The sequence below is a fragment of the Erinaceus europaeus genome, chromosome 1 (assembly GCF_950295315.1).
Source record: "Erinaceus europaeus chromosome 1, mEriEur2.1, whole genome shotgun sequence".
NCBI lineage: Eukaryota > Metazoa > Chordata > Mammalia > Eulipotyphla > Erinaceidae > Erinaceus > Erinaceus europaeus.
This window is the reverse complement of record NC_080162.1, coordinates 185,221,811-185,248,209: the sequence shown is the minus strand read 5'-3', so window position 1 is coordinate 185,248,209 and position 26,399 is coordinate 185,221,811. Positions and strand designations below refer to the sequence as shown.

Sequence of the window (26,399 nt, the reverse complement as noted above, 5' to 3'; positions counted from 1 at the left end):
TAAACCTTTCTCTAAGAATCAATGTTTAGCTGCATTGGCCTTTTGAATGGTTATCTTATTTTTGATGTTATTTGTTTCTACCTTAATTTTAATTATTTCAGTCCTTCTATTTCCTTTAGGATGCTTTTGTTCTTCTCTTAAGTCCTTAAGATGTGTAGTAAGGTTGTTTGTTTCAGGTTTTCCTTGTTTCTTAATGTATGACTGTGTGGCTATGAATTTCTCTCTTAGTACTGTATTATTTTGCTTCTCAAATATTTTGATAGGGCATTTTTTTCTAAAGAGTAAACAAAATTGACAAACTCTTGGCCAGATTCATTGAAAAAAAAGGAGAAGACTCAAATAAATAAAATTGTAAATGAAAGAGGAAGTATCACAACAGAAACCACAGAAATCCAAAGTATCACATGAGGCTTCTATGAGCAACTATATGATACCAAACTAGAGAACTTGGAAGAAATGGATAAGTTCCTAGAAACTTTATATTACTTTATATTACCTTACACACACACACACACACACACACACACACACACACACACACGCCAATCACAGCCAAAGCAATTGTAACCGTTATCAAGAACCTTTCCAGTAGTAAAAGTCCAGGACCAGATGGTTTTACAAATGAGTTCTATAAAACCCTTAAGGAAGAGTTAATACCTACCAATACTTTTTAAGCTCTCCCAAAATATTGAAGATACAGGAATACTACCATCACTTTCTATAAAGTCAACATCACCCTGATACCAAAAGCAGACAGGGATACAACAAAAAATAAAGCTACAGACCAATATCTCTGAAGAACATAAGTGCTAAAATATTTAACAAAATTCAGCCAATCAGACATAGCAGTATATTAAAAAAAAATTATACACCACAACCAAGTGGGATTTGTTGTTTTATCCGGGCTGGCTTCACGGCGGGTAACAGAGACGACCAGAGACACGCGGCTGGGCCGAGAAGCTGTATTTCTTTATTCACGAACAACGATTCATAAACTAACCCAAACTAATCACCAAACAGAACTCTCCTGCATCCTTCTCACATGGCGGTGCCAAGAAATCTCGAACTCTGTCTGGGTTCTTTGGGGCGGGGATAAGCGGGCAAAATTAGCTGAACTAAACCAATGTTCCTGGCAGGGGCAGAGCTAGACCAAACCAATGTAAAGTATACAACAGGGATTTATCTTTTGGCTGCAACTGGTTCAATATACATAAATCTATAAATGTGATTCACCACATCAATAAAAGCAAAACCAAAAACTACATGATTATCTCAAAAGATGCAGAGAAAGCCTTTGACAAAATCAAATATCCCTTCATGGTCAAAAAACTACAAAAAAATAGGAATAACTGGAAAATTCCTTAACCTAGTAGAGTCCATATATAGGAAACCTACAGCCAACATCATACTCACTGGGGAGAAGCTGAAATCACTCCCACTCAAATCAGGTACTGGACTAGATTAGAATAGCGGAAATCAAACTGTCACTATTTTCAGATGATATGATAGTATACATTTAAAAAAAAGAAAAAGAAAAAGCCTAAAGAATCCAGCAGGAAAGGAGGAAACCCCTGGAAATTATCAAGCAATATCGTAAGGTGTCAGGCTACAACATTAATATAAAAGTTAGTGGCATGCATTTATACAAACACTAAGAAGAAGAAGAAATCTGTAAATTAGTCCCATTCACTATAGCAGCAAAAACAATAAAATGCCTAGGAATAAACCTAACAAAAAAAGTGAAAGATTTGTATACTGAAAACTGTTGAGTCAGGGAGGTCAGGTGGTAGCACAGGGGGTTAAGCGCACATGGCATGAAGCCCCCCGGCTCCCCACCTGCAGGGGGGTTGCTTCACGGGTGGTGAAACAGGTCTGCAGTTGTCTGTCTTTCTCTCTTCCTCTCTATCTTCCCCATCTCTCTTTATTTCTCTCTGTCCTATCCAACAACAATAACAGCAATGACAACAACAATAATAAAGACGACAACAAGGGCAACAAAAATGAGAAAAATGGCCTCCAGGAGCAGTGGATTTATAGTGCAGGCACGGAGCCCCAGCAATAACCCTGGAGGCAAAAAAAAAAAAAAAAAAGAGAAGAAAAAAGAAAAAAACTGTGAGTTACTAAAGAACATAAAAAAAATACAAAGAAGAGGAAATGTGCCCCATGCTGGAGGATTGGAAGGATATCTTCAAAACGGATTTTCTGCCTAAAGCCATCTACAAATTTAATGCAATCCCCATGAAATTCTTTTAAGAGAATAGAACAAAAGCTATAAAAGTTTAACTGGAACAAGAAATATCCTAGGATCTTCAAAACAATCTTTAGAGAAAAAAAATAGAACTGGAGACATCACACTCCCAGATCTCAAACTATATTATAGGGCCATTGTAATCAAAATTGCCTGATTTTGGAACAAAAATAGGCACACTAACCAGTGAAACAGAATTAGGGGCCCAGAAATAAGCCCCTGTATGATGTATGGACATCTAATTTTTTGGCAAGAGGGCCCAAACTATTAAATGGAGAAAGGAAAGTCTCTTCAACTAATGGTGTTGGGAAAATTGGGTTGGAACATGCAAAAGAATGACACTGAACCATTACATTTCACCAGACACAAAAGTAAACTTCAAATAGATCATGGACTTGGATATTAGAATAGAAACTATCAAATAATTAGTGGTGAATACTGGCAGCACTCCCATCTAAATTTTATAAGGATCTTCAATGATACAAATCTAATTGCAAGGAAGACTAAAGCAAAAATAAGCCAATGGGTCTATACTAATTTAAAAAACTTCTGCACAGCAACAGAAACTATCACCCAAACAAAGTGACTCCTTATAGAATGAGAGAACATTTTATAAGCTGTACATCAGGCAAAATGCTAATAATATAAATATATAAAGAGTTCAACAAAAAAGAAAACAATGACCCCATTCAAAAGTGAGCAGATGATATGAACAGAATATTCATCAAGGAATATATCCAAAAGACTGACATATTAAAAAATGCTCCATTGATTGTCAGAGAAATGCAAAGATAGTAATGAGATAATAGTTCATCCCTGTATGAATGTTATACATTACAAAGGATAGTAACTACAAATATTGGAGAGGTTGTGGGGGCAACAAAACCCTCCTGCACTGCTGGTGGGATTGTAAATTGATCAACCCCCTGTGGAGAGCAGTCTGGAGAACTCTCACATGGCTAGACATGTATCTACCCTATGACATGGCAATTCCACTCCTAAGGATATATTCTGAAGTTCCAAACACACTCATCCAAAAAGATAAGTGTATTTCTATGTTCCTAGCAGCACAGTTTGTAATAGCCAAAATTTGGAAACAACCTAGGTGTCCATCAATAGACAGATGGCTGAGAGTTGTGGTATATATACACAACACAATGCTACTCAGCTACTAAAGATGAGAATTCACTTTCTTCACCATCTTGGATAGAGCTTGAAGAAATAATATTAACTGAGATACGCCAAAAAAGAGAAGAATGAATATGACATGTTCTCTCTCATAGACAGAAAGTGAGAAATAAGAACAGAAAGGGAAACAAAGCAGAACTTGGACTGGGTTGTGTGTATCTCACAAAAGTAAAGGACTCTCAGTGTGTTTTCAGGACCTGGTGCAAGATGGTGCAGGAGGACCTAGGCTGGAGGTTAGAGTGTTTTGTAGAAAACAAAGAAATTTTACAGATGTACCAATAATTGTATTTATTGTAAAACATTAATCCCCAAATAAAAATATAATTAAATCATTCTTTTAAAAAGAATTTGGTAGAAGCACAAACTTCCTGACATTTAACATAACAATCAGAAAGGATTAAATTCAAATTTCCAGACTACTCTGGAGCTAAGGAAAATCCAAAAGAAAGATGCCAATGAAAGAATGTGTTTTGAGCTCATGAGACTTCCTTAAATATAATTGTGTAGACATATTTCAACTAAATTTAATATTTATAAAATGATCTCCTCATGTATGAGTTCTCTTTCAGTCTGTTATCATTCCTTGTGAAGATACTTCCAAAAATCTACCTAAACAGTTATAGTTAGGTGAGGACTATAACTGAACCTATAGACCAATGGCTTTCACATTTTAGCATTTGTCACCCACACTGTGGCCATACCTGCCTGGAGAATCTGATTTTGTAGTCCTGACTTTGGTTAAGAACCAGTCCTGTTCTGTGGCTCATCTTTCCTACTGATTTTGTGTTTACGCTTTTATATTTGAGTTGATGTAAAGTAGAAAAGACAAAGATGACATGTCTAGTCTCCATGTGAGCTTTCTTTAGATTTGGTTTTAAAATTATAAATATTTGTGAATATATATATTATATATTATTATATATAATATATATTATATATATAAATATATATATATTTATATATATATTTGTGAATATATATATATATGAATTATGTATATGTCTATGTATGCATGTATACAGCTTTAGTAGGGAAGTAATGATTTATGAGACAGGAGTTGTCACATGGATACAATTTCTCATCTTTCTTTGATCGGTATCTGCACATCAATCCCACGATCAATTTAGGTTCTACTATACCATCATGCACTGGGTTTCCAGTTCTCTTTCAGCTCTCCCCTACAAAATTGAAATTTTAATTGTTTTACTAGGGAAATAATGAATTACAAGACTGCTGTTGTTACATGGGTATACTATCTCGTCATTCCATGATAGTGATTTACATAGTTTCCCCCACTATCTTAGGTTCTGAAGTGCCATTGTGCATGGCTCCTCAGTGCACGCCACCTGTTTCTTTTACTTACTTCAACAGACCACATATATTTCAAATTTCACCCTGTGTTTTGTTGTTCCCATCGCTCTGCCCATGTTTTCTTCTATGTATTTTCCGGTTTCTGGCCTAACATCTAAGCCTTTGATTCATTTGGAGTTTGCGTTTGTGTATAGTGCTATTCCCAACAATTCTTAAACACGCATTAAGAGTGTCACTACAAGTTGAGTTAAAAGGTCACCTATGACAATTACATGTATGTATGAATTAAATGTTAATTTTATTACAGAGTTACAGATATCTTGGTGGCCCAGATCTCACTTTTAGGAGATAAGAAGTTAAAAGAAATGTTTAACAGAAATGTGATTTTTTTTTTTTTTACTTCTTTTTTAAATTTTTTATTTAAGAAAGGATTAATGAACAAAAACATAGGGTAGGAGGGGTACAACTCCACACAATTCCCACCACCCAATCTCCATAGCCCACCCCCCCTCCCCTGATAGCTTTCCCATTCTCTATCCCTCTGGGAGCATGGACCCAGGGTCATTGTGGGTTGCAGAAGGTAGAAGGTCTGGCTTCTGTAATTGCGTCCCCGCTGAACATGGGCGTTGACTGGTCGGTCCATACTCCCAGTCTGCCTCTCTCTTTCCCTAGTAGGGTGTTTCACCACAAGTTATTGTATCTTAAGGATTCATTTTCAGAGGTTGGTTAGAGTTGGAGGAGAATTTAAAAAAAGAGTTTAAGGTAGTCCTCTGGCAAAAGGGCCTATTATTCTATTCTACTTCTTATTCAGGAAATGGGTGTTTCATCTTGTGTTTGTTATTTATCTTTATAGGACATACAGAACAAGAGACAAACAATAGCACTAGTGACTACCAGTGAATGCATGAAGGAAGATATTCATTTCTTTATAATTTTATATCATCATCAGGACTAGATAACTCCAGGTGATTTTATTTTTCAGAGAGAGAGAGAGAGAGACAGGGACAGAGACAGAGACAGAGACCACAGCATTGTGGTAGAGCCCTGGCTTTAACTTGTTTTGTACTTATGACAAAATAGCTATTTTGATGGCCCATCAGGGAAGATTTTGAAACGAATATACTAAAATAAGAAGGAAAGTCTGTTTATTTACTTATTTAACCTTCACTGTTATTGCCACCACTATGAACCCACCACTCCTGGAGACCTTTTTTTTTTTTTTTTTTTTAATTGGATTGGATAAGGAGAAATTGAGAGAGGAGGAGGAGATAGAGAGGGAGAGAAGGACATCTGCAGCCCAATTCACCACTTGTGAAGTGTCTCCCCTGTAGTTGGGGATAACCCGTGTGTGGATCGCCATGCTTAACCTGGTGCGTCACCGCCCAGCCCCCCAGAAAGAAAGTCTAAGTGCTGTTGGGAATCCTCCCTTGGAAAAGTAGATGAGGGAGAACATTTCAGGATGCTGGGAGATGGCTGTGTCTGAGGCACAGCAAGGGCTACCATGGCATCTGAGAAATGATGCGGAAGGTCAGAATCAGTGTAAGTCCACCATCTAGCTGGGGGGCAAACTGCAGTGCTCACATACACTCACTGCATGTTGGAATGAAGTCACTGGGCTTGGAGATGATCACAGGGAAGAGAATAAGTTTTTCCCTGAAAAATTAGGCTCTCATGGGGTCTGAGTGCAGTCAAATGGAGAGGCCGTCAGATACGTACAGCTCCGACAGATTGCGGGTTCAGTACTCCTTTTAGGACTTGGCCTGCGAAGGTGCTTAATAAATGTTTTGATGATAGTTTTGACTTCTTTTCATATTTTAAAACTGAGTAGATGATAACAAATTATTAGCATTTCCCTCAAAAAAAAAAGTAATTCTGGAAAAACAGATTGGAAATGTAAAATGGAAAGTCTCTTATTTAGAGATTTAGAATAACTTGACTGATGTTTTGAGAGAGGCTTGTGAATTGAAAGCAGACTTTGAAAGGGGGGAAGATAAGTTAATTTTCCGGCTCAATGAAGAAAATGGTTCAACGTTTCTTAGGACCCAAACTGTTTGTGATGACTCCCCTGATCTAATTGACATTTATTATGATATAGTGTTTATTTTCTGGTGAAACAGGGTATCGAATTCTTGAAAATAGCTGAATTAGTAGCATTAGATCATATTCTGAAGCTTTCTGTAGAGAATTTAGAGCCCAGATAGTCCTCATCATAACACCAAACTGTCTGCTCAGCATCTCCACATGAATACCCAGCTCCCTCTCTGCACCTCTGCGTCCATGCTTCAAAAGCCCTAGAAGCTTACCATGGCCCGGACCAGATTCCACCTAATCCCCATCAGATGTGCTTTTCCTTCAGTTTTTCTTAGTGCAGCAAATGATCACATGATCACTCTGGACAGAAAAAATGCTGCCTTTACTTACTCATATTTCCTCTAATCCCAAATCTAATTTTTTTCAGAAACAGTGCTGGCTCCAGGTACAGAATGGATCCAGAATCAACCTTTGTCTTGAATGAGTTCCTTCACTGCCATCACTGAGCCATTATTGACCATTATTGACCATCTGTCAGTAAGATTTGTGAAATAACCTGCTAAAGAGTCTCTCTGCTTTCCAGCTTGTTCCTTATCCTAGATATTGGTCAGGTGATCACTTCTGAAAGTGGAAGTCTAATCTGACTTGTCACATTCAGAACACTCTTCGTTTTTTCACTAAGCGAGAAGACTAGGTTATTTCAGCTTTGGGTTTCTAGATGACATTTCTAGATCCCAGTTGCCTCTCTGCTACCCCATCCCTCTCTCATGGTCTTGCTAATTTTATTTCACTGACTGGCATCAAGACTGCATTTGCATTTTCTGAAACGTTAATTTTCTTTCCAGTGGTTGTTCTGCTTATCCCCTCACTTCTTCAAGTTTTTTTTTTAAATTTTTTATTTAAGAAAGGATTAATGAACAAAAACATAAGGTAGGAGGGGTACAACTCCACACAATTCCCACCACCCAATCTCCATAGCCCACCCCCTCCCATGATAGCTTTCCCATTCTCTAGCCCTCTGGGAGCATGGACCCAGGGTCGTTGAGGGTTGCAGAAGGTAGAAGGTCTGGCTTCTGTAATTGCTTCCCCACTGAACATGGGCGTTGACTGGTCGGTCCATACTCCCAGTCTGCCTCTCTCTTTCCCTAGTAGGGTGTGTCTCTGAAGAAGCTGAGTTCCAGGACACATTGGTGGGGTCTTCAATCCAGGGAAGCCTGGCCAGCATCCTGGTGGCATCTGGAACCTGGTGATTGAAAAGAGAGTTAACATACGAAGCCAAACAATTTGTTGAGCAATCATGGATCCCAAGCTTGGAATAGTGGAGAGGAAGTGTTAGGGAGGTACTCACTGCAAACTCTAGTGTACTACTGCTTTCAGGTATATATTTTGCAGTAGTTTATGGATACCTGTGCACATAAGCTCTCTCTCACAGAAACTGGTGTATATCTAGGTTATGGGACTTCGTTAGAAAGTGAACCACCTGAGATGAAATTAGAGTGTACTATAAAAGGAAAGGTCTCACCCGAGTAATGAAGAGACATTACTGTCAAGTGAGAGCTACCTGGACACACTGTACAAATTTCACATTCCTCCTCTAGATGCTCCCTTGATATCTTCTTGGCTTTACTTTTTCCTTCTTTCGTTTTTAGTTGGAGTGTTTATCTACAGTGGGTTCTATATATTTACTTGTTTGTGTGACATCTCCAGTTATAGAATGAAAGTGTGAATGAGCACGTGGTTGACTTTGGCTCACTGCTCCCCAGTGTAAGAGTCAGTGCTTACACGCTCACTGGCACTCTCCTCACACCATGCTTTTCTCGTGGGCTTTTGCATTATTGCAAAATCTTCCCCAGTGGCTTCCTAGATCTCACCAGTTCAAGCGGTAATATAATTTTCTTCTTATATAATGTGTATCACATATACTTTATATCATATTTTATGTAAGCAATGATTTCTGTTCTATTAAGTCAAATTTCTTGTTTATCCTGTAAAGACCCAGTCCTCTCAATCTACATATTTTGTTTGATTTTCTCACTGTAACGATTTCAGTGAACGTATTCCTAGCCACTTCTAATATACTGGGTATTCATTCTCTTTTTTCTTGTATTAGCTTTACCTCAGCAAGATTTCTGTTTTCTAGTATAGAGTCTATTATTTCATAGTTATTTAGTTAGGACACTTTTATCTCTCTCTTTTTTTAACCTGATACAACTTTAGCATTTAAAAATTCAATTTAAGGTTTTTCTCTTAAATCTGTATTTATTGGATAGCAACAGCCAGAAATCAAGAGGGTAGAAATGGAGAGAGAATGAGAGACACCTGAAGGACTTCTTTACCACCTACCAAGCTTTTTCCCTGCAGGTAGGGAACGGGGGCTTGAACCCTGCTTCTTGCACATTATAACATGTGTGTTCAATTTTAAGTACCACCACTCTGTTAGCACTCCTCCTGTAATCCATATCTGTTTATTTAATCTGTATAAGTTAGAAATGCTAGTATGACATTTCATGTTATGTATATCACATTCAGTGCAGTTCAGAGAAACATTTCCTGAGTGTCTGTATTTTAGGTAATAGTATTTACTTTCTGGAAGAAAGTGTTTATGGAAGATTAAAATATAATATACATATCATGCTAACATAAAAATAGAAAGGTGACAGCTCGTGATTCTGAAATATTCTAGAGCAATGTGAAAAATTAAAGAATTCTCTTATTTAAATTTTCTCTCATAACATTTTACAGCTCCACCAGGCTGATGTAGCCCTGCTTCACTACTTACAAAGCTTTCCCCCTGCAGGTGGGGACCAGGGACTCAAAACTGGGTCCTTGAAAACTATAACATGTGCACTCAATCAGGTGTGCCATCACCACCCCCTCTTGCTTCATTCCTTGTTTTATTTTTATTTCCACCAGGGTTATTACTGGGACTCAGTGCCAGCACTACGAATCTACTACTCCCTGGTGGCTATGTTTTTTTTTTTCTTTTCTTTTGTATCTGATAGAACAGAGAGACACTGAGAGGGGAGGGGAGGTAGAGAGGGAGAAAGACACCTGCAGACTTGCTTCACTACTTGTGAAGCATCCCTCTGCAGGTGGGTTTGGGGGCTTAAATCTTGACCTTGCTCATTGTAAAGTTTGTGCTTAGCTTCATGTGCCACCACCAGGCCCCCTTTCTAGCTTCTTCTTCTGCTTCTTTTTTTTTTTTTTTTTTTTTGCCTCCAGGGTTGTTTCTGGGGCTCAGCACCTGCACCATGAATCCACTACTCCAAGAGGCTATTTTTTTCCTTTTGTTGTCCTTGTTGTTGTGGTTATTATTATTGTTGTTATTGCTGTCATTGTTATTGGATAGGATAGAGAGAAATGGAGAGAAGTGGGGTAGACAGAGAGGGGGAGAGAAAGATAGACACCTGCACACCTGCTTCACCGCTTGTGAAGCAACCTCCCTGCAGGTGGGGAGCCGGGGGCTTGAACCAAGATCCTTACTCCAGTCATTGTGCTTTGCACCATGTGGCTTAACCCACTGTGCTACTGCCTGACTCCCTCTTGCTTCTTTTTATGGGGTAAGATCTTGAGGTCAACTGAGATTTAACTGTCACCTGTTAAACAAAGCTTGAGCCATCACTGTTATCATATGTATACTGAATGAGCATAGATAATTTTTGTCTTGACTAATTCATCTTATTAAAGACAGTTTTTGTTTTTGAGACTTGGAAACATTTTTCAGCAATATTTATTTACCAAATATCAATTATTTATATATTTGTTCCAGGACTATGATAGGCTCCCTGTAGGACCTGTAATAGTCTCTTTGGAGACTATCTCATACTGGCTTATTCACTGCTAAGACTAACTCATTGGAAGGTGATTTTTGACTTACTAAGCTTGGAGATGATAGAATTTGCTGATATTTATGACAGCATGTGCTTTACTCGGTTTTCACTGGAAAATAAGAAATTAAATCTAATCCATTTATTTTAAACCCAAGCATATTCATTCACGTTTATCAGTCTCACTTGTGCTCTACTTAAAATACTTTATCTGCTTCTAATTGGCATATATTTCTGTGCATGTTCCATGCTGTGGCATTCAACTTTGTATAGGTGCAGTGTTCAACATTTTACTTTTGCAGATATTTATTACATCGTCTTTCCTTATCAGGGATGGCAGTAAGAATGACTCAGCAACAACACATGAGCCTCTTAAAAGTTTCGTGATATCACTGGCTAAACCCTTTGAATAACTGCTTTCAGCTTTCACTTTTGAAGTAAACGTATCCCTTAGCAATTCTCGGAAATCTGTGTAAGACTGAGCAGCAGTCACCCGAAGAGGCACTGACACTGTAACATGTCCTTGTATTTGTTCTCCCCTTTACATGTTACTCTTTTGTCCCTCTTACTTGCTCCTAGGATATAACATCTATCAGCACATACACCTCTCTCTCACATTCTGCGTCAGAGTGAAGTATAATAAGAGTGACTTGATTGGAAATGTATGTAGGGTGATTTTTTAAATCTACTTTCTCAGGATATAACTGTACTCAACAATAGTGTTTTATAGAAAACTTCTCATATGTTGACTGAGTCCCACTTTCTTTTTTTTATCTCCAAAGTTCATTAGTCAGTAAACAAACAAACAAACAAACAAACAAACAAAAAACCTTCTTTTATAGCATACAGAATAACAATTTCTATCTAATCTAGCTAAGGTGTGTGTGTGTGTATGTGTGCACACACACGTGTGTAATTTTTTTTTGCCTTGAAGACATTTGAAGCGGTTAGAGAAATAGCTCAAACTGGTAAAGACCAGGACTTGTATGTCTGAAGTCTAGGCTTAATCCATGTACCACCCACAAATTGGAGTGGCATTTTGGTTTCACTCCCTCATTATCTTCCCCTCTTTTTCTCATGCAAAACTGTTTTTCTAGTGGGAAACTTTAAAATAAGTCTTTAACCAGCCCAGCTAGCTCAGTCGTTACAATATGAGACTATTAAAATAAGTCTTTAGAAAAGATACATGGGCAGTACTGACAAACATAGAGTATAAATTATTATAATATGTTGAATTAAAAATGGTAGTACATATTCATGTGGGTACTTAGACTTCAGGATAAAAAGGCTCCGAGAAGAGTAGATATATAGTGTGAAAAACAAATGATGAGTCAAATGGTAAAAAGGGTGGAAGGGTAAATTCGGTCACAAGTAATTATACAATACTACAGATGGTTAATAACAATATTTACCAAAAAAGGGAGAAAGCACCTTGCTTATGAAGTATAAAATCCTTGGTAAACTATCTGAGAGGGTGAATTTATAGAGACAGGTAAGGATTGCGCAAGAGAGACTAATAACTGACTAAGGAAATCATAACTCATCTTGCAGGTAATGAGAGGCCAATAAAAATGATAGTTTGAAAGCTCTTTGACACAAGGGTTATTTTGAGAATTTGGTTGAAATGTTCTCTTCCTCTCCAAAAATCATGCCCAACAAGATTTTCCACTCCATTTATTGTGAATTATGGTTATTTCTCTAAAACTTATCCATGTACCCCCTAAACTGTTCATATTCAGTTTTCTAATATTAAAATATTGAAAACATGAGAAGAACATGGTTGTATTTGTTTTGAACATCTTGGTAGCTGTAGGAAAATGAATTTTAGAGAGCAAGTGTCTAAGTATGAATATTAGTGAGGAAGCTATATAGCAAGTAATTCAGGTAAGTCAGGATGAACAAGACTATGGTAGCAGTATAAAGGATAGATTCCCCAAATCTCTCTAATCAATACTATTTGCAAGACTGGGGTTGATTAGTTGTGTACAGTTAAATAGAAGGTGGTAATGACAGTACATTTACCTTTGGACTTGCCGCATCTCATGAAATGCAACTCATGCTTAGGTGTGAAATGTTATGCAAAAAGTTTGGGGGGGACTAATCCTGAACTGAGGACTCAAGACAAAGGCTTGAAAAACCTTTACCTTTATGTGACTAAAACCATCAGGGCAAATGAAATGATTCCAGGAGCTGGTATAATAGTGAGAAAAGGGCCTTGGATATAATTGAGAGGAGAAACTGCAAACATAGAAGGGTTCTGAGGGAGACCAAGAAGCCGTACTAGTCGAAGCAGAAGTAGGCCAGGATCCAGGAAAAAGAAGTGCTAAAGAAGTAAAGCAACCGGATCAAGAATCAGAAGTTACTCATTAAAAAAAAAAAAAAAAAAAAAAAAAAAATCCACTAAAAAGACAAATAAAAATGTCTTAAAAGTTTCCATTGTCTATGACAATTAAAAAGTCAGACATTATGGGAGTTGGGTGGTAGCTCAGTGGGTTAAATGCACGTGGCTGCAAGGACAGGCATAAGGATCCTGGTTCGAGGACCCCGTCCCCCGGGCTCCCTACCTGCAGGGGAGTCGCTTCACAGGCATTAAAGCTGGTCTGCAGGTGTCTGTCTTTCTCTCCCCAACTCTGTCTTCCCCTCCTCTCTCCATTTCTCTCTGTCCTATCCAACAATGACAACACCAATAACAACAATAATAACTACAACAATAAAACAACAAGGGCAACAAAAGGGAATAAATAAATAAATATTAAAAAGTCAGGCATTATCATTGTGAGCAGTCACCTCAGATTAACAGAGGCACAAATCTTGTAAAATAAAACAGTGAATGAAAAGTGGAAGCAAAGTCACTGGATGGAGGATACTTATGGGGTGTGACTCAAAGAAGTAAGGACATAAAAAGTAAATAGTTATTTTAAGTGATTTTTGAGAAGGATTATGTTTTGTGTTTATTTCCTTATGGTTAAAAGATAAGGACTATTTTGAAAATCTCATTGACATACTACCTCTCTCTCCAAATAACTCCAAAATGAATAAATAAATAAATAAAAAATAACTTTAATTCTATTTATTGTAAATTACTATTTCTCTAAACTGTGCCCATGTGATCATGTGATCACTAAAATATTTGTGTTAAATTCTGCACTAAGATTAGTTGAAATGAGGGGCTGGGTGGTGGCTTTCCTGTTTGAGTGCACCCGTTACAATGTACAAGGACCCAGGTTTGAGACCCCAGTTCCCACTTGTAGAGGGAAAGCTTCAAGAGTGGTGAAGCATTGTTGCAGGCATCTCTCTGTCTTTCTCCCTCTCTATTACCCTTTTCCATCTCAGTTTCTGGCTGTCCCTATCAAATAAGTAAATAAAGATAATAAAATATATTGAAAAAGTTGAGTTGAAATGAATATAACTGAATGACCATGGTATGTTGGTAGTAGGTAATATCAATATTTAAGAGCAAGATGAGGTGGTATATTTCAAATCATCAGCTTAATGGTCTAATCCTGACACAGGGTTAAGAACTATCAGTCACCTCTGTGAATTGTAAAGGTGGTGAATACAAGCCATAGTAAAGTTATGCTCTATGAAATATATGAATAAGGGTGAAAGTTCTTATTGATGGTTACAACTTTTTTAGATAACAGAAAAGAGAGCTGATATATTTTTATTTTAATTAATTTATTTTTAAAATGGAAACACTGACAAGACCATAGGATAAGAGGGGTACAATTCCCACCACTAGAGCTCCGTATCCCATTCCCTCCCCTGATAGCTTTCCTATTCTTTAACCCCCTGGGAGCATGGACCCAGGGTCATTATGGGGTGCAGAAGGTGGAAAGTCTGGCTCTTGTAATTGCTTCCCTGCTGAACATGGGCATTGGCAGTTTGATCCAACTCACAGCCTGTCTCTCTCTTTCCCTAGTGGGGCAGGGCTCTGAGGAAGCAGAGCTCCAGGACACATTGGTGAGGTGATCTGTCCAGGGAAGTCCAGTTGGCGTTATGGTAGCATAAGGAACCTGGTGGCTATAAAAGACTTAACATATAAAACTATAGATTGTTGACTAATCCTGAACCTAAAGGCTGGAGTAGTGCAGATGAAGAGTTGAGGTCTCCATTTTGGAAATAGCTAGTAGGTCTATTTTAGGTATATTCCAAAGGGCACATCACTTTATTAATTTTTAACATCTGATATGCAGGTGGACCCAAGTTATTGTCTGGGGAGATGATGTCATGGTTGGGAAAAGGGCTGGTAAGCTGGATCAGGGAAGAGAGCAACTTCCACATGTGAGGAAAGTGTATAAATATCGTGGACTATAAACCCTACTGATTTGATCTGGGCCCATATTCAGCATAGGAGCCTATGCAATCTCTACATCCCTGTAGGTATGAATTTGCATTCTGTGGTCATCAGTAGGAACATTCAGAGTTGCACCAATTTCAGGATCCATCTTATTCAAGTGGTAGATAGAGTATGTTATCCAGCCTCCTTTTGGAGGATGGAACATTCTCTACCATTGTTGATTCACACTGAAGGCAAGGTCTTACAGGGGACCACAAAAGGGTTCATCATGTTATTCCTGATGGAGATGACCATCAGGAGAGGGATCTATTCGAGGTCTAGGCTCATCATGTTTGTGTGGGAATCACAGGACTCCCTGACTAGGGCCCCAACTGATGGGGTGACCTCATAGTGACTAAAGAGTCATCATTTAAGTATTCCAGTGTCTTGCTTTATTCAGTTTTTGTAGTCCTTACTTTGATAAGGTTAGCTTTGGAGTGGCTGAGGGAAGTGTAATAGGAAGCAGATGAGGAGGGTTCTAGGTCTAAGTAGAAACTCTTTTATTAGGTACTTTAAGGTGCCTTTTTAGGTCTTTCTACTTGCTTGCTTCATTTATTGATTCACTGCAAATTATGATGCTCTTTTGCATTAAGGTATATATTTTGCCCTAATTTATGGATACATGTGTACATCTGCCTTATCTCATGGCATATATCTAGGTTCTGAGGTTTTGTTAGGAAGTGAACCACCCGAAATGGAATTAAGGAGTCCTATGAGAAAGGAAAGTTCTCACCTGAGTAATGATGGTGAAGGGTTGACATTCTACATGTCTTTGGACACATTCCAAAGTGAGGCATGCTAAGGTGGTACTCACTGCATTGAATAGGCTGGGATCAGCAGATGCAGTTTCAGTTGGTATGAATTGAGAGAAGCATGCTGGAAAGTGAGCCCTAACCTAGAGGTTCCAGTACCCAGGCAAGACGAAGGCCCTCGAGAGCTAACATTTTTAAAAGAACTTGAAAGGATTGGGAGAAAGAATGAAAGCCAAGAAGCCCATACTTATAGTTGAAGCCTATTGACTTGCTCTCATCAGTCCTAGAATATGATGATTTCCTCAAAATTGTTCACCTATCTAAGTTCATGAAAATTGTGCATTAATAGAGGGTTAGTGCCTGGTTGGGCAGTCATGAGAAATGGGAATGGGTGCATGGAAACTGAAGAAACAAATTCTAACTAATAGAATACAAAGGGAAATGTGGCTGGATACAAAGAGAAAAGCAGGAAGATGGAAATCTGTATTTGACTAGAGAAAAAGTATTAACAAAAGTGAATTGTGAAAGAGCCTAAAAGAGGTGAAGATGTAGTTAGAAAACAGAGCATTAGATCAACAGTTTTCTGAATTACAGGATGTTTGAGGTATTTGTCTTTGGGTTAGGGAAAATGAAGCAGAAGGAAAAGTGGCAAACTAATGGGGTGAGAAAATTTCAGATTTTTGGTTTTATATGCATAGCGGTTCTTGAAGAAGAAATCTTTGAGCCTGCACAGTCTTAAGAGACAAAGAAATTAGCAAATAGAGTATTTCTTATCTGAGTTTAAGAGGTTAGGTAGTCTCTATAAATAGAAGGTGCTGTGATGGTAAATATTCTAAAGAGGAGAAAATGATTTCAGTATGACAAGGAGAAGCAAAACACATTTTGTTTATAGAGAACATATAAAAGTTTTAATATGGGAGAGAGTCCTAGAAAATGAAAAAATGAGTAAAACACCTATAGTTAGAAAATAGTGCTTTAGCTCTAAGACTATTTCCTCAGGGTTAGATAGGATACTGGTTATGCAAAAAGACTGTCATGCCTGAGGCTTCATGGTCCCAAGTTCAATCTCCCATACTGCCATAAGCCAGAGTTGAGCAGTGCTCTGAAAAAAAAAAAAAAAAAAAAAAAAAGTATTTCCTGGACTTGTCCACACAGTCCTTGTTTGTATATTGTCTACTAAGCTGTTACAGAAGTAGTACTGTGTGGCTCACAGCTTGGGAAACATTGGCAGAGCACTCAGGGATAACAGGACTGTGAAGCATTTCACAGCAGAGTTAATGCCAAGTCACAGTAAATTCAACTCTTAAGGTATCTGGAGGGCAGTGTTTGGCTGAAAAGATGAGTCAGTTTCAAGGCCACCCAATCTGCTAGGTTGTTTTCAGGGCCCTCTAAGTTAAACTGAGAACTCTACAAAATCATGGACAGTTATAATTCCTTTACATTGCTATAGCATTTGACTTATTACTAACCATATTAGTAAGGGTTAGATAAGTAATTATACACCAAACAAATTACAGAAGCCAGACCTTCCATCTTCTGTGTCCCGCAATGACCTTGGGTCTGTACTCCCAGAGGGGTAAAGAATAGGAAAGCTATCAGGGGGGAGTCGGGCGGTGGCACATTGGGTTAAGCGCACGTGGCGCAAAGCGCAGGGACAGGCGTAAGGATCCCGGTTCAAGCCCCCGGCTCCCCACCTGCAGGGGAGTCGCCTCACGGGTGGTGAAGCAGGTCCGCAACAAGGCTGTAACAACTAGGGCAACAAAAAGGGGGAAAATGGCCTCCAGGAGCGGTGGATTCATGGTCCAGGCACCGAGCCCAGCAATAACCCTGGAGGAAAAAAAAAAAAAAAAAAAAAGGAAAGCTATCAGGGGAGGGGATGGGATATGGAAGTCTGGTGGTGGGAAAAGTGCAAAGTTGTACCCTAACCAATGGTTTTGTCAGTTTCCTTTTTATAAATAAAAAGAATTAAAAAAATAATTATACACCAAATGCCACAATAGGCAAAAGAAAGTTACACTTTAGTTTTTATTTCTTGATTATGTTTGACTTTGTTAGAGACTCATTTCCCATTTAGGTTTTTTTTTTTTTTTTTTTTTTACATGGCACTACTGAGCTCTGGCTGATAGTGCTGCAGGGGATTGAACCTGGGACTTTGAAGTCTCTTTGCATAACCATTATGCTATCTCCTCTGCCTTTTAAAAAATTATCTTTATTTATTTATTGGATAGAAACAGCCAGTAATCAAGAGGGATGAAATTGATAGGGAAATGATAAGGTAGAGAGACAACTACAGCCCTGCTTCAACACTCGTAAAGTTTTCTCTTGCAGGTGGGGAACAGGGAATTGTACCTAGGTCCTTGCACATTGTAACACGTGTGCTCAGCCAGGTGCACCACCACTTGGTCCTTTATTGGGAGCGTTAAAACTTTATGAAATAAACTTTTAATAAAAGGACATTAAAGCCTTTCATGATATGAGAAAAAGAATCACATTTGATAACATGATCATACATAGGTATCACCATTTCTCAGGCACAGACCAATATGGAGAAAACTGTAGACATAAAGGAAGTTTTAGGAGTTTGTATAATGTATACTATTCTCTAGGAGGAAAAAAGTAGTGTCAGGTTGAGGTAAATTGGCTTAATTCTGTTATCTAAAATGTGCTCCCTGGTAAGCTCTTCCTTTTGATGACTAATTGAATATAAATCCCATTATAAAAAAAGTTTATAGAATAATCTTCAACAGATAGACACAAGCTCTTATTTCCCCTGGATTGGTATGTAGGAGACATAAGAGGATCCCAATATTCCTTCATCCTGTTCCTTTCCTTCCATCTCCAGAGTCCTTTGCTTTGGTGCAATAAGCCACTCCCAGTCCAAGTTTTACCTTATGTTTCCCCTTATTGTTCTTTAAGTTCCATCATAAGTGAGATCATTTGGACTGGGAGTGGCTTATTGCACCAAAGCAAAGGACTCTGGAGATGGAAGGAAAGGAACAGGATGAAGGAATATTGGGATCCTCTTATGTCTCCTACATACCAATCCAGGGGAAATAAGAGCTTGTGTCTATCCGATGTTGGTCTTTATCTTTCTGGCTTGTCTCTTTCAACATAATGCTTTCAAGTTCTGAACATAAGATTGTAAAGAAAATAACTGCATCATTTTAAAATTTAGGTTTTAATATTAACATTAAATATCCAAATTAGAACTCATTGTCAGGTCTTAAACATCTTTCAATAACTCATAAACCTACATACTTAATCTCTTACATAAATTTGATCAAATTGTACTAAAGAAAGTCTACTCACAAAATAATTGATTTTGCTTATTAAAGTTTAAATGATCATTTTTTTTTAATTATTTAGGCTTCAAGGAGACAACCTGGCAGAGAGAACAGAAGAGATAACACAAATACTTCACTCTCCAGATGAAATAATCCCAGATTCTTTGGGTAAGTTTCAATTTCAATAGTATTTATTCTAATTTTAGTGTCTGAGGGACCAAATCAGTCATTTTCACCTTCATCATATCATCACAGCTGCCACTTTTATAACACTCCAAGCTGTACATTTCAGAAGATTAAGGGCAAAGGAGAAACCAGAGCAAGAGTGTGAACTCCAAATTAATTGAATTAAGCAGTCTTTGAATATCTGTGCCTACTGTAGTAAAACCAGATCTACTATGTGTTGGATACTTCTAAAAATTGGTTAACTACTAATTATGACTTGTTTTCAGAACATTATATTAGTTACTGTTATTCTCACATCATAGATAGCTTAACTCTTCTTGGGTAGAAATATTAACAACATTCTTGATCCCATCTCCCAGACCCTAAGAAATAAACCTCAGGCCCAAATTATGTCAAATTATACAATGTCACTTCAGAATTTCCTGTAAAGAAATAGTCTTTTCCTTTCCCTTCATCTTACCTAATCTTTGCTTTTGGTTTCCTTCTCTGCTAATGCAGCAGCTGTAAGTATATTCTTGCACATTCTCACCTCAGTCAGATAACTTCCTTTCTAAAGATAAAGTCCCTAACTTTATCATTATTTCCTATAGGTCAAAATTCAAACCCCTTAATTTAACATTTTAATTTAATGTTAGGACACTATAAAATGTTAAAGAAATAACAAACAAAATATATAATAAGCACATATTATACTATTTAAACATTACTGCTTCACTATCCAGTGTTGTTGTAGGAAATAGTGGATATATACAATTGGAAAAATTAGAAAGGAAACTACAGAAGAATATTTTTCTTCCATCTGAATAGAGAAGAGCATATTGAAAGATGATAAATTCCTAACAAATTCCTAATTATGAGAGAGATAATTCTGAAATGTAATTATATCATGTGAAGAATTCCTTTTATTAAGAAGTAAAGATAAAAGGTGAATAAACAAGTCACATAATCAGAAAATGTATTTGGAATTTGTCTTTTAAAATATTAATATACGGAACACCCAGTGGATATATACAATCTAATAAGAAACATCTAAATAGACCTATATCATATTAAGAATTCCTTTTCTTCAAAAGAAAAGAAAGTGAATAAACCTGCTACAACATTGAGAAACACATTTGGAATTTGTCATAGATTAAAAAAATACTCAGAACACATAGAGGATACATACAATTTAATTCATAAAATATCATTAGACCTGTAGAAAAATGAGTAGCATATATTAACAGATATTTTATAGAAGAATAAACATGAATTACCACTTGCAGTCAAAGAAAAACAAATTAAGACTACAGAGACTACCAGCAAATCAAGTGTGTTAGTGAAGACAGAGTGAAAGGAAAACTTATGTACTGCTAGCAGAATATAAATAAATTTGAAGTTTTCCATTATCTTAACCATGATTGTATTCAAGTATTTTTTTTTTAACAGAGCATGGCTCAACTGTAGCTTATGGCTGTGTGTGTGTGTGTGTGTGTGTGTGTGTGTGTGTGTGTGTGTGTGTTGGGGGGTGGGGTGGGGTACTGACCCTGGGACTTTAGAGCCTCAGGTGTGAAGGTCTTCTTTGTATAATCATTATACTATTTCCGTATTCCTTTCAAGTATTCTTTTTCTTTTTTCCCTTTTGTGTTTTCTGCATCAAGAAATGAACCCAGGATGTACTAGATAGGCAGCATTCTTGTCCCTGTTATTTCTTAGAAAGGAGAAAGAGAGAGAGAGAGAGAAAGTGAGAGAAAAGAGGCATGGCATCGCTATTCCATTATCCACAGAGCTCTGTCAGTGTTGTTCATGGACCCATCATGGTCTCTTGCAGTTCTGGGACTCATACCCAGGACTGAAAACACAATAATGTAGACACTTTCCAGTTGGGCTATGTTGTTATTCTAGAGGTTCAAATATTCTTTGTAAGTGGATAGATAGTTTAGAATTTGTTGTCATCCTCATCATATAACTTGCTTAAAATATTAATTTCTAGTTTTGGTGTTCTGTGAATAGATGTAGATAAAAAGTTTTAATACATCTGTAATATAAAAATGCATGTAATTATCCAAAAGTTAGTTTTATTTTGAGAAGAATTTCACGGTTTAAAATGAGTAGAAAACATCTACCTTGCACGTCATAAATTATTTGGTCATTTAAAGGTAACTGCTGGTGGATTGTGAAATTTAATAAACCCTGAATCTTTTTCATAGCAAGATTAAGTCCTTTTTTTTTTTTTTTTTTTTTTTTTTACCAGTACATTGTCTAGCTCTGGTTTGTGGTGGTGATATAGATTGAACCTTAGACTTTAGGTGCCTCAGGTAGGTGTGGAAGTCTTTTTGCATAACCATTATGGTGTCTCCTCAGACTTAAGTGTTCATTTTTTAAACATTTCTTTATTGGGGAATTAACGTTTTACATTCAACAGTAAATTCAATAGTTTGTACATGCATAACATTTCCCAGTTTTCCATATAACAATACAACTCCCAGTAGGTCCTCTGTCATCCTTTTTGGACCTGTATTCTCTCCCCCAACCACCCCAGAATCTTTTACTTTGGTGCAATACGCCAATTCCAGTTCAGGTTCTACTTGTGTTTGCTCTTCTGATCTTGTTTTTTGACTTCTGCCTGAGAGTGAGATCATCCCATAGTCATCCTTTTGTTTCTGACTTATTTCACTTAACATGATTTCTTCAAGCTCCATCCAAGATTGGCTGAAAACAATGAAGTCACCATTTTCAATATCTGATTAGTATTCCATAGTGTATACAGATCACAACTTGCTCAGCCACTCATCTGCTATTGGACATCTTGGTTGCTTCTAAGTTTTGGCTATTACAAATTGTGCTGCTAAAAACATATGTGTACACAGATCTTTTTGGATGGTTGTGTTGGGTTCCTTAGAATATATCCCCAGGAGAGGAATTGCAGGATCATAGGGTAGGTCCATTTCTAGCCTTCTGAGAGTTCTCCAGACTGTTCTTCACAGAGGTTGGACCAATTTACATTCCTACCAGCAGTGTAGGAAGTTTCCTTTGACCCCACAACCTCTCCAGCATTTGCTGCTGTTACTTTTTCTGATGTATGACATTCCTTTTTTTTTAAAATATTTATTTTATTTATTTATTCCCTTTTGTTGCCCTTGTTGTTTTATTGTTGTAGTTATTATTGTTGTCGTTGTTGGATGGGACAGAGAGAAATGGAGAGAGGAGGGGAAGACAGAGAGGAGGAGAGAAAGACAGACACCTGCAGACCTGCTTCACCGCCTGTGAAGCTACTCCCCTGCAGGTGGGGAGCCGGGGTTCGAACCGGGATCCTTATGCCGGTCCTTGTGCTTTGTGCCACCTGCGCTTAACCCGCTGCGCTACAGCCCGACTCCCTATGTATGACATTCCTACAGGAGTGAAGTGGTATCTCATTGTTGTCTTTATTTGCATTTCTCTGACAATCAAAGACTTGTAGCATTTTTTTCTCATGTGTTTCTTGGCCTTTTGGATCTCTTCTGTGGTGAATATTCTGTCCATGTCCTTTCCCCATTTTTGGATGGGGTCATTTGTTTTCTTGTGGTTGGGTTTGGCAAGCAGTTTATATATTTTGGTTCTTAAACTCTTGTCTGATGTATGGCATGAAAACATCTCCCATTCTGTGAGGGGTCTCTTGGTTTTGGTAGTGGTTTCTTTTGCTCTACAGAAGCTTTAAATGTTCATTTTTTAATTGACGAGTTTAAATAATCTCAATGTTCCATGGCAGAAAGATGGTTCCCTGCTCCTGGTCCAAAATAAGGTCTCCATTTTCATCTCTATAAAATACATACTCTAGTGTTTAGTTGTTTTTCTTCTAAATGTAAAAATTAAAAATTATGAGCATTAGAGTTGACTCTTTATTTCCAAGCCTTTGTTCTAAGCTTCCTATTGTTGTCTTCATTCTTCCCAGAATCTACTTTCTTTTTTGTCATCACTGGGAATTTACTACTCCAGGTCAACTTTTTTTTTTAAAGTAATTTTTAAATATAATTTATTATTATTTTTTATTGATTAGATAGAAACAACCAAAAATCAAGAAGAAGGGGGAGATAGGGAGAAAGACAGTGAGATGTCTGCAGCATTGCTTCACCACTTGTAAAGCTTCCCCCCTGCATGTGGGGACTAGGGGCTTGAACCCCCTGGTCATTGTGCTTAATCCAGTGTGCCACCACCTGGTTTCCCAGGCCACTTTTTTTTGACCAGAGAGAAAGGGAAAGGTAGAGGAGAAAGAGGAGAGAGAGAGAGAGAGAGAGAGAGAGAGAGAGAGAGAGAGGGATCACAACACTGTAACTTTTTCCTTCTGTGTGGTGGGAGCCACTGGTCTTGTGCATAACAAAGCAAGTACATTAAGCAAGTAGCTACTCTTTCCCCCTTCACCTCCACCTTCACTACCTCTGGTCTCCCAAGGCCCCCAAGTATACTCTCTGTGAGCCAAAAGCACTGGCATCTATATGTACAGGCATCTAAAGGAACAAATTTAGGTACTCAAATGACTCTTTCAAATATAAATAAATGTGATAGCTCAACTTTATGTCTTCAGTGGTTTACAATACTTCTTTCTGTTATTTGAGTAGAAAATACTAAAGCATTATTTCTGCTTGTTATATGTCCATTCTTATTGCAGAATTTTCATAACCCCCAAAAGTCCTTGTTGCTGGAATTTAACTCAGCAGATGTATTTGCACTTGATTCACATACTTGAAAGTTATTATTCATTCCTCAATCAATTTAAGCTAAGTAATTGCAACTTCTTGTTTTATATAGTAAAATAAATTAAACAACTGCTATGTAATAATATATTTTTTCCAAATTTTCAGAATTCCCATACCATAAAAAAGAATGAAAATGAATATCTAAATAGGGTAGCCAAAAAGAGTAAAATGACAATTGATAGAGACAGCAAGTAAAAAAAATACAAAATTACAAAACAAAAAGGGACATTAATCGTTGCAACAATTAGTTGCTTAATATGACAAGAGGACTGTTACTTCAAGTAACTTAGATGACTACAGAGTTTGCACATCTGATTGTATGGTTCCATTTTATATCAAAATACTATACACTTTGCAGTTATTGTTCTTCAGCCAAGTAAATAGCATTTTATACTCTGTTTTTTCATTCTCAACTTCTATGACTTTCCAACAGCTAGTGTAGTCACTTTAATACCTTTCTCATGACAGATTTTCATATCTGAGTTTGTAAACAGTATGTGATAATATTTTATTCATTATTTTTTAAAAAAACAGATTCTTTACCTGGAACTGAAGAAGCCCTTATGGAAGAGAGTGAAGAATTTGAGAAAATATCTAGATTAACAGGACCTGTAAGTGTGTAAAAAAATACACGTTGCAACAATTTTGTATTTACGTGTTCTATATAGTACTACACTGTGCTTCATAGGACTATGTAATTCATTAATTTTTGCACATTATTTTATTGGAAGATTAATAGTTTACAGGATAGTTATTGATGCATGAGTATAGCTTCTTATCTACTCTAAAAGTTTCATATATCTTAAGCATGGTATTATTAATTGTAGTTTTTATGATATCTTTGCTAAACTATATCTCTTCTGTAGAGTACATTTAAACAACAAGTTTTAGATTTTCAATGCAATTGGTGATTAAAGAATAAAGGAAAATAGGGGCCTGGTGGTGGTGCACTAGGTTGAACACACATGTTACAATGTACAAGGACCCAGGTTTGAGTCCCTGGTCCCCACCTGCAGGGGGAAAGCTTCATGAATGGTGAAGCAGTGCTGCAGGTGTCTCTTTGTCTCTCTTCCTCTCTATCCCCCCCTTCCCTCTCGATTTCTGGCTGTCTCTACCTAATAAATAAATAAAAAAAATTTAATTATAAAAAATGTAATCTTAAGAAAAAGAATAAAGAACAATGAAATTTTCCTCTAAATTCTCAGTATGAAATGTATAAGACAGACTGAGTTTCTATAAAAATGACCAGCCAGTCTTGTATAGCCCTAAATTTAATATTTGGACTGAGCTTGTATGTTGCAATGACTTTGTACTGATTTGCTAGGGCTGCTGTAGGCAAGCAACACAGACTGGGAAACTGAAGGAACAGAAGTGCTTTCTTTATCTCATACTTCTGAAGGCAGAAGTCCATGTTCCAAATGTTACCAGGGCACTTTCTTCTGATGCCTTTCTCCCTATAAATCCTCACTTTGTCTTTACATCATTATTATTCTGTAAATATATGTGTATATAAATAACCCCTTCTTCTTCTAACATAGCTCATTGCATTAGAGCCTGTCCTGGGTATCTCAAATTTCATTTACATTAATAAAATTGTTCAGCTAAATCTCTTTTAAAAACATCCATGTTACCTTCAAATATAGTCACATTCTGAAGTGCTGGAGAAGTGTTAGGACTTCAATGTATATATTTTGGGAATAGACAATTCAAAACATAATACTTTCTGAAAAGATTACATTATTTGGAATATTATTTGCATTAAATAATTTGGTTTGAGATTACCACATTTTAATTGAATTTATTATATAATTAATTTTAAAATTAATTAATTAAAATATCTCTGTTATAGTTTACTTTGTTTATATGTTACCTTCTCATTGATGTTGTCCCCATCCTAATAAAGTTTTGGGGATTCTTAAGTTTTCTACACAGTACTTACACTATCTACTATTTAATTTGCTTTTTAAAAAAATTATTTTATTGGGTAAATTATGGTTTTTAGTACATTATTAATACATGAGTACAGTTTCTTATCTTCCCCTGGTTGGTATATGAATACCAACCACTACCAACTCAAGTCTCTGTTCACCACCATGTTCTTTTATTGCCTATTTCCTTCTCATAGCATACAAACTTTAAGGCAAGAATTTATCTACATTTTTTTTCTCTTTTATATCCCTACCAGAGACCCTACATATAGTAGACACGCAATACATATGTGTTGAATCAATAAAGTTTTTTAGAAATAATTTCCCTTTATTATATAAAATAGTTTAATTATTAAAATGATAGAACCTGTAAAACAGAAAGAAACACGGCTATGTACATTATCCTATCCTTTTTCCTTTATGTCATCACTAAGAACTTTTCTGTCCTATCTTAATTCATTTTTAGATAAGGAAATAGAAACTCAGGGAAGTTTACAAAGTTAAAAGAACATTAGGATTAAGCTTTGAATATTAGTTAATCTCACTTTCACTGAACATTCGTGATACTTCTAGTTATTTCCTGTTGTTTTTTT

The 26,399-nt window shown here is 36.9% G+C and overlaps 1 protein-coding gene across 1 annotated transcript in view; it reads left to right on the top strand.

Moving 5' to 3' along the window:
• The window catches only part of C1H8orf34 (chromosome 1 C8orf34 homolog), a 292,718-nt gene extending 267,069 nt beyond the window's left edge, over nucleotides 1-25,649 (top strand). The window contains exons 9-10 of the mRNA XM_007527156.3: nucleotides 19,063-19,148; nucleotides 24,413-25,649. Of these exons, the coding sequence (XP_007527218.2) occupies nucleotides 19,063-19,148; nucleotides 24,413-24,501 (175 nt within the window). The 3' untranslated portion in view covers nucleotides 24,502-25,649. The remainder of the gene's footprint in view (nucleotides 1-19,062; nucleotides 19,149-24,412) is intronic.
• Nucleotides 25,650-26,399: the final 750 nt, after the last annotated feature.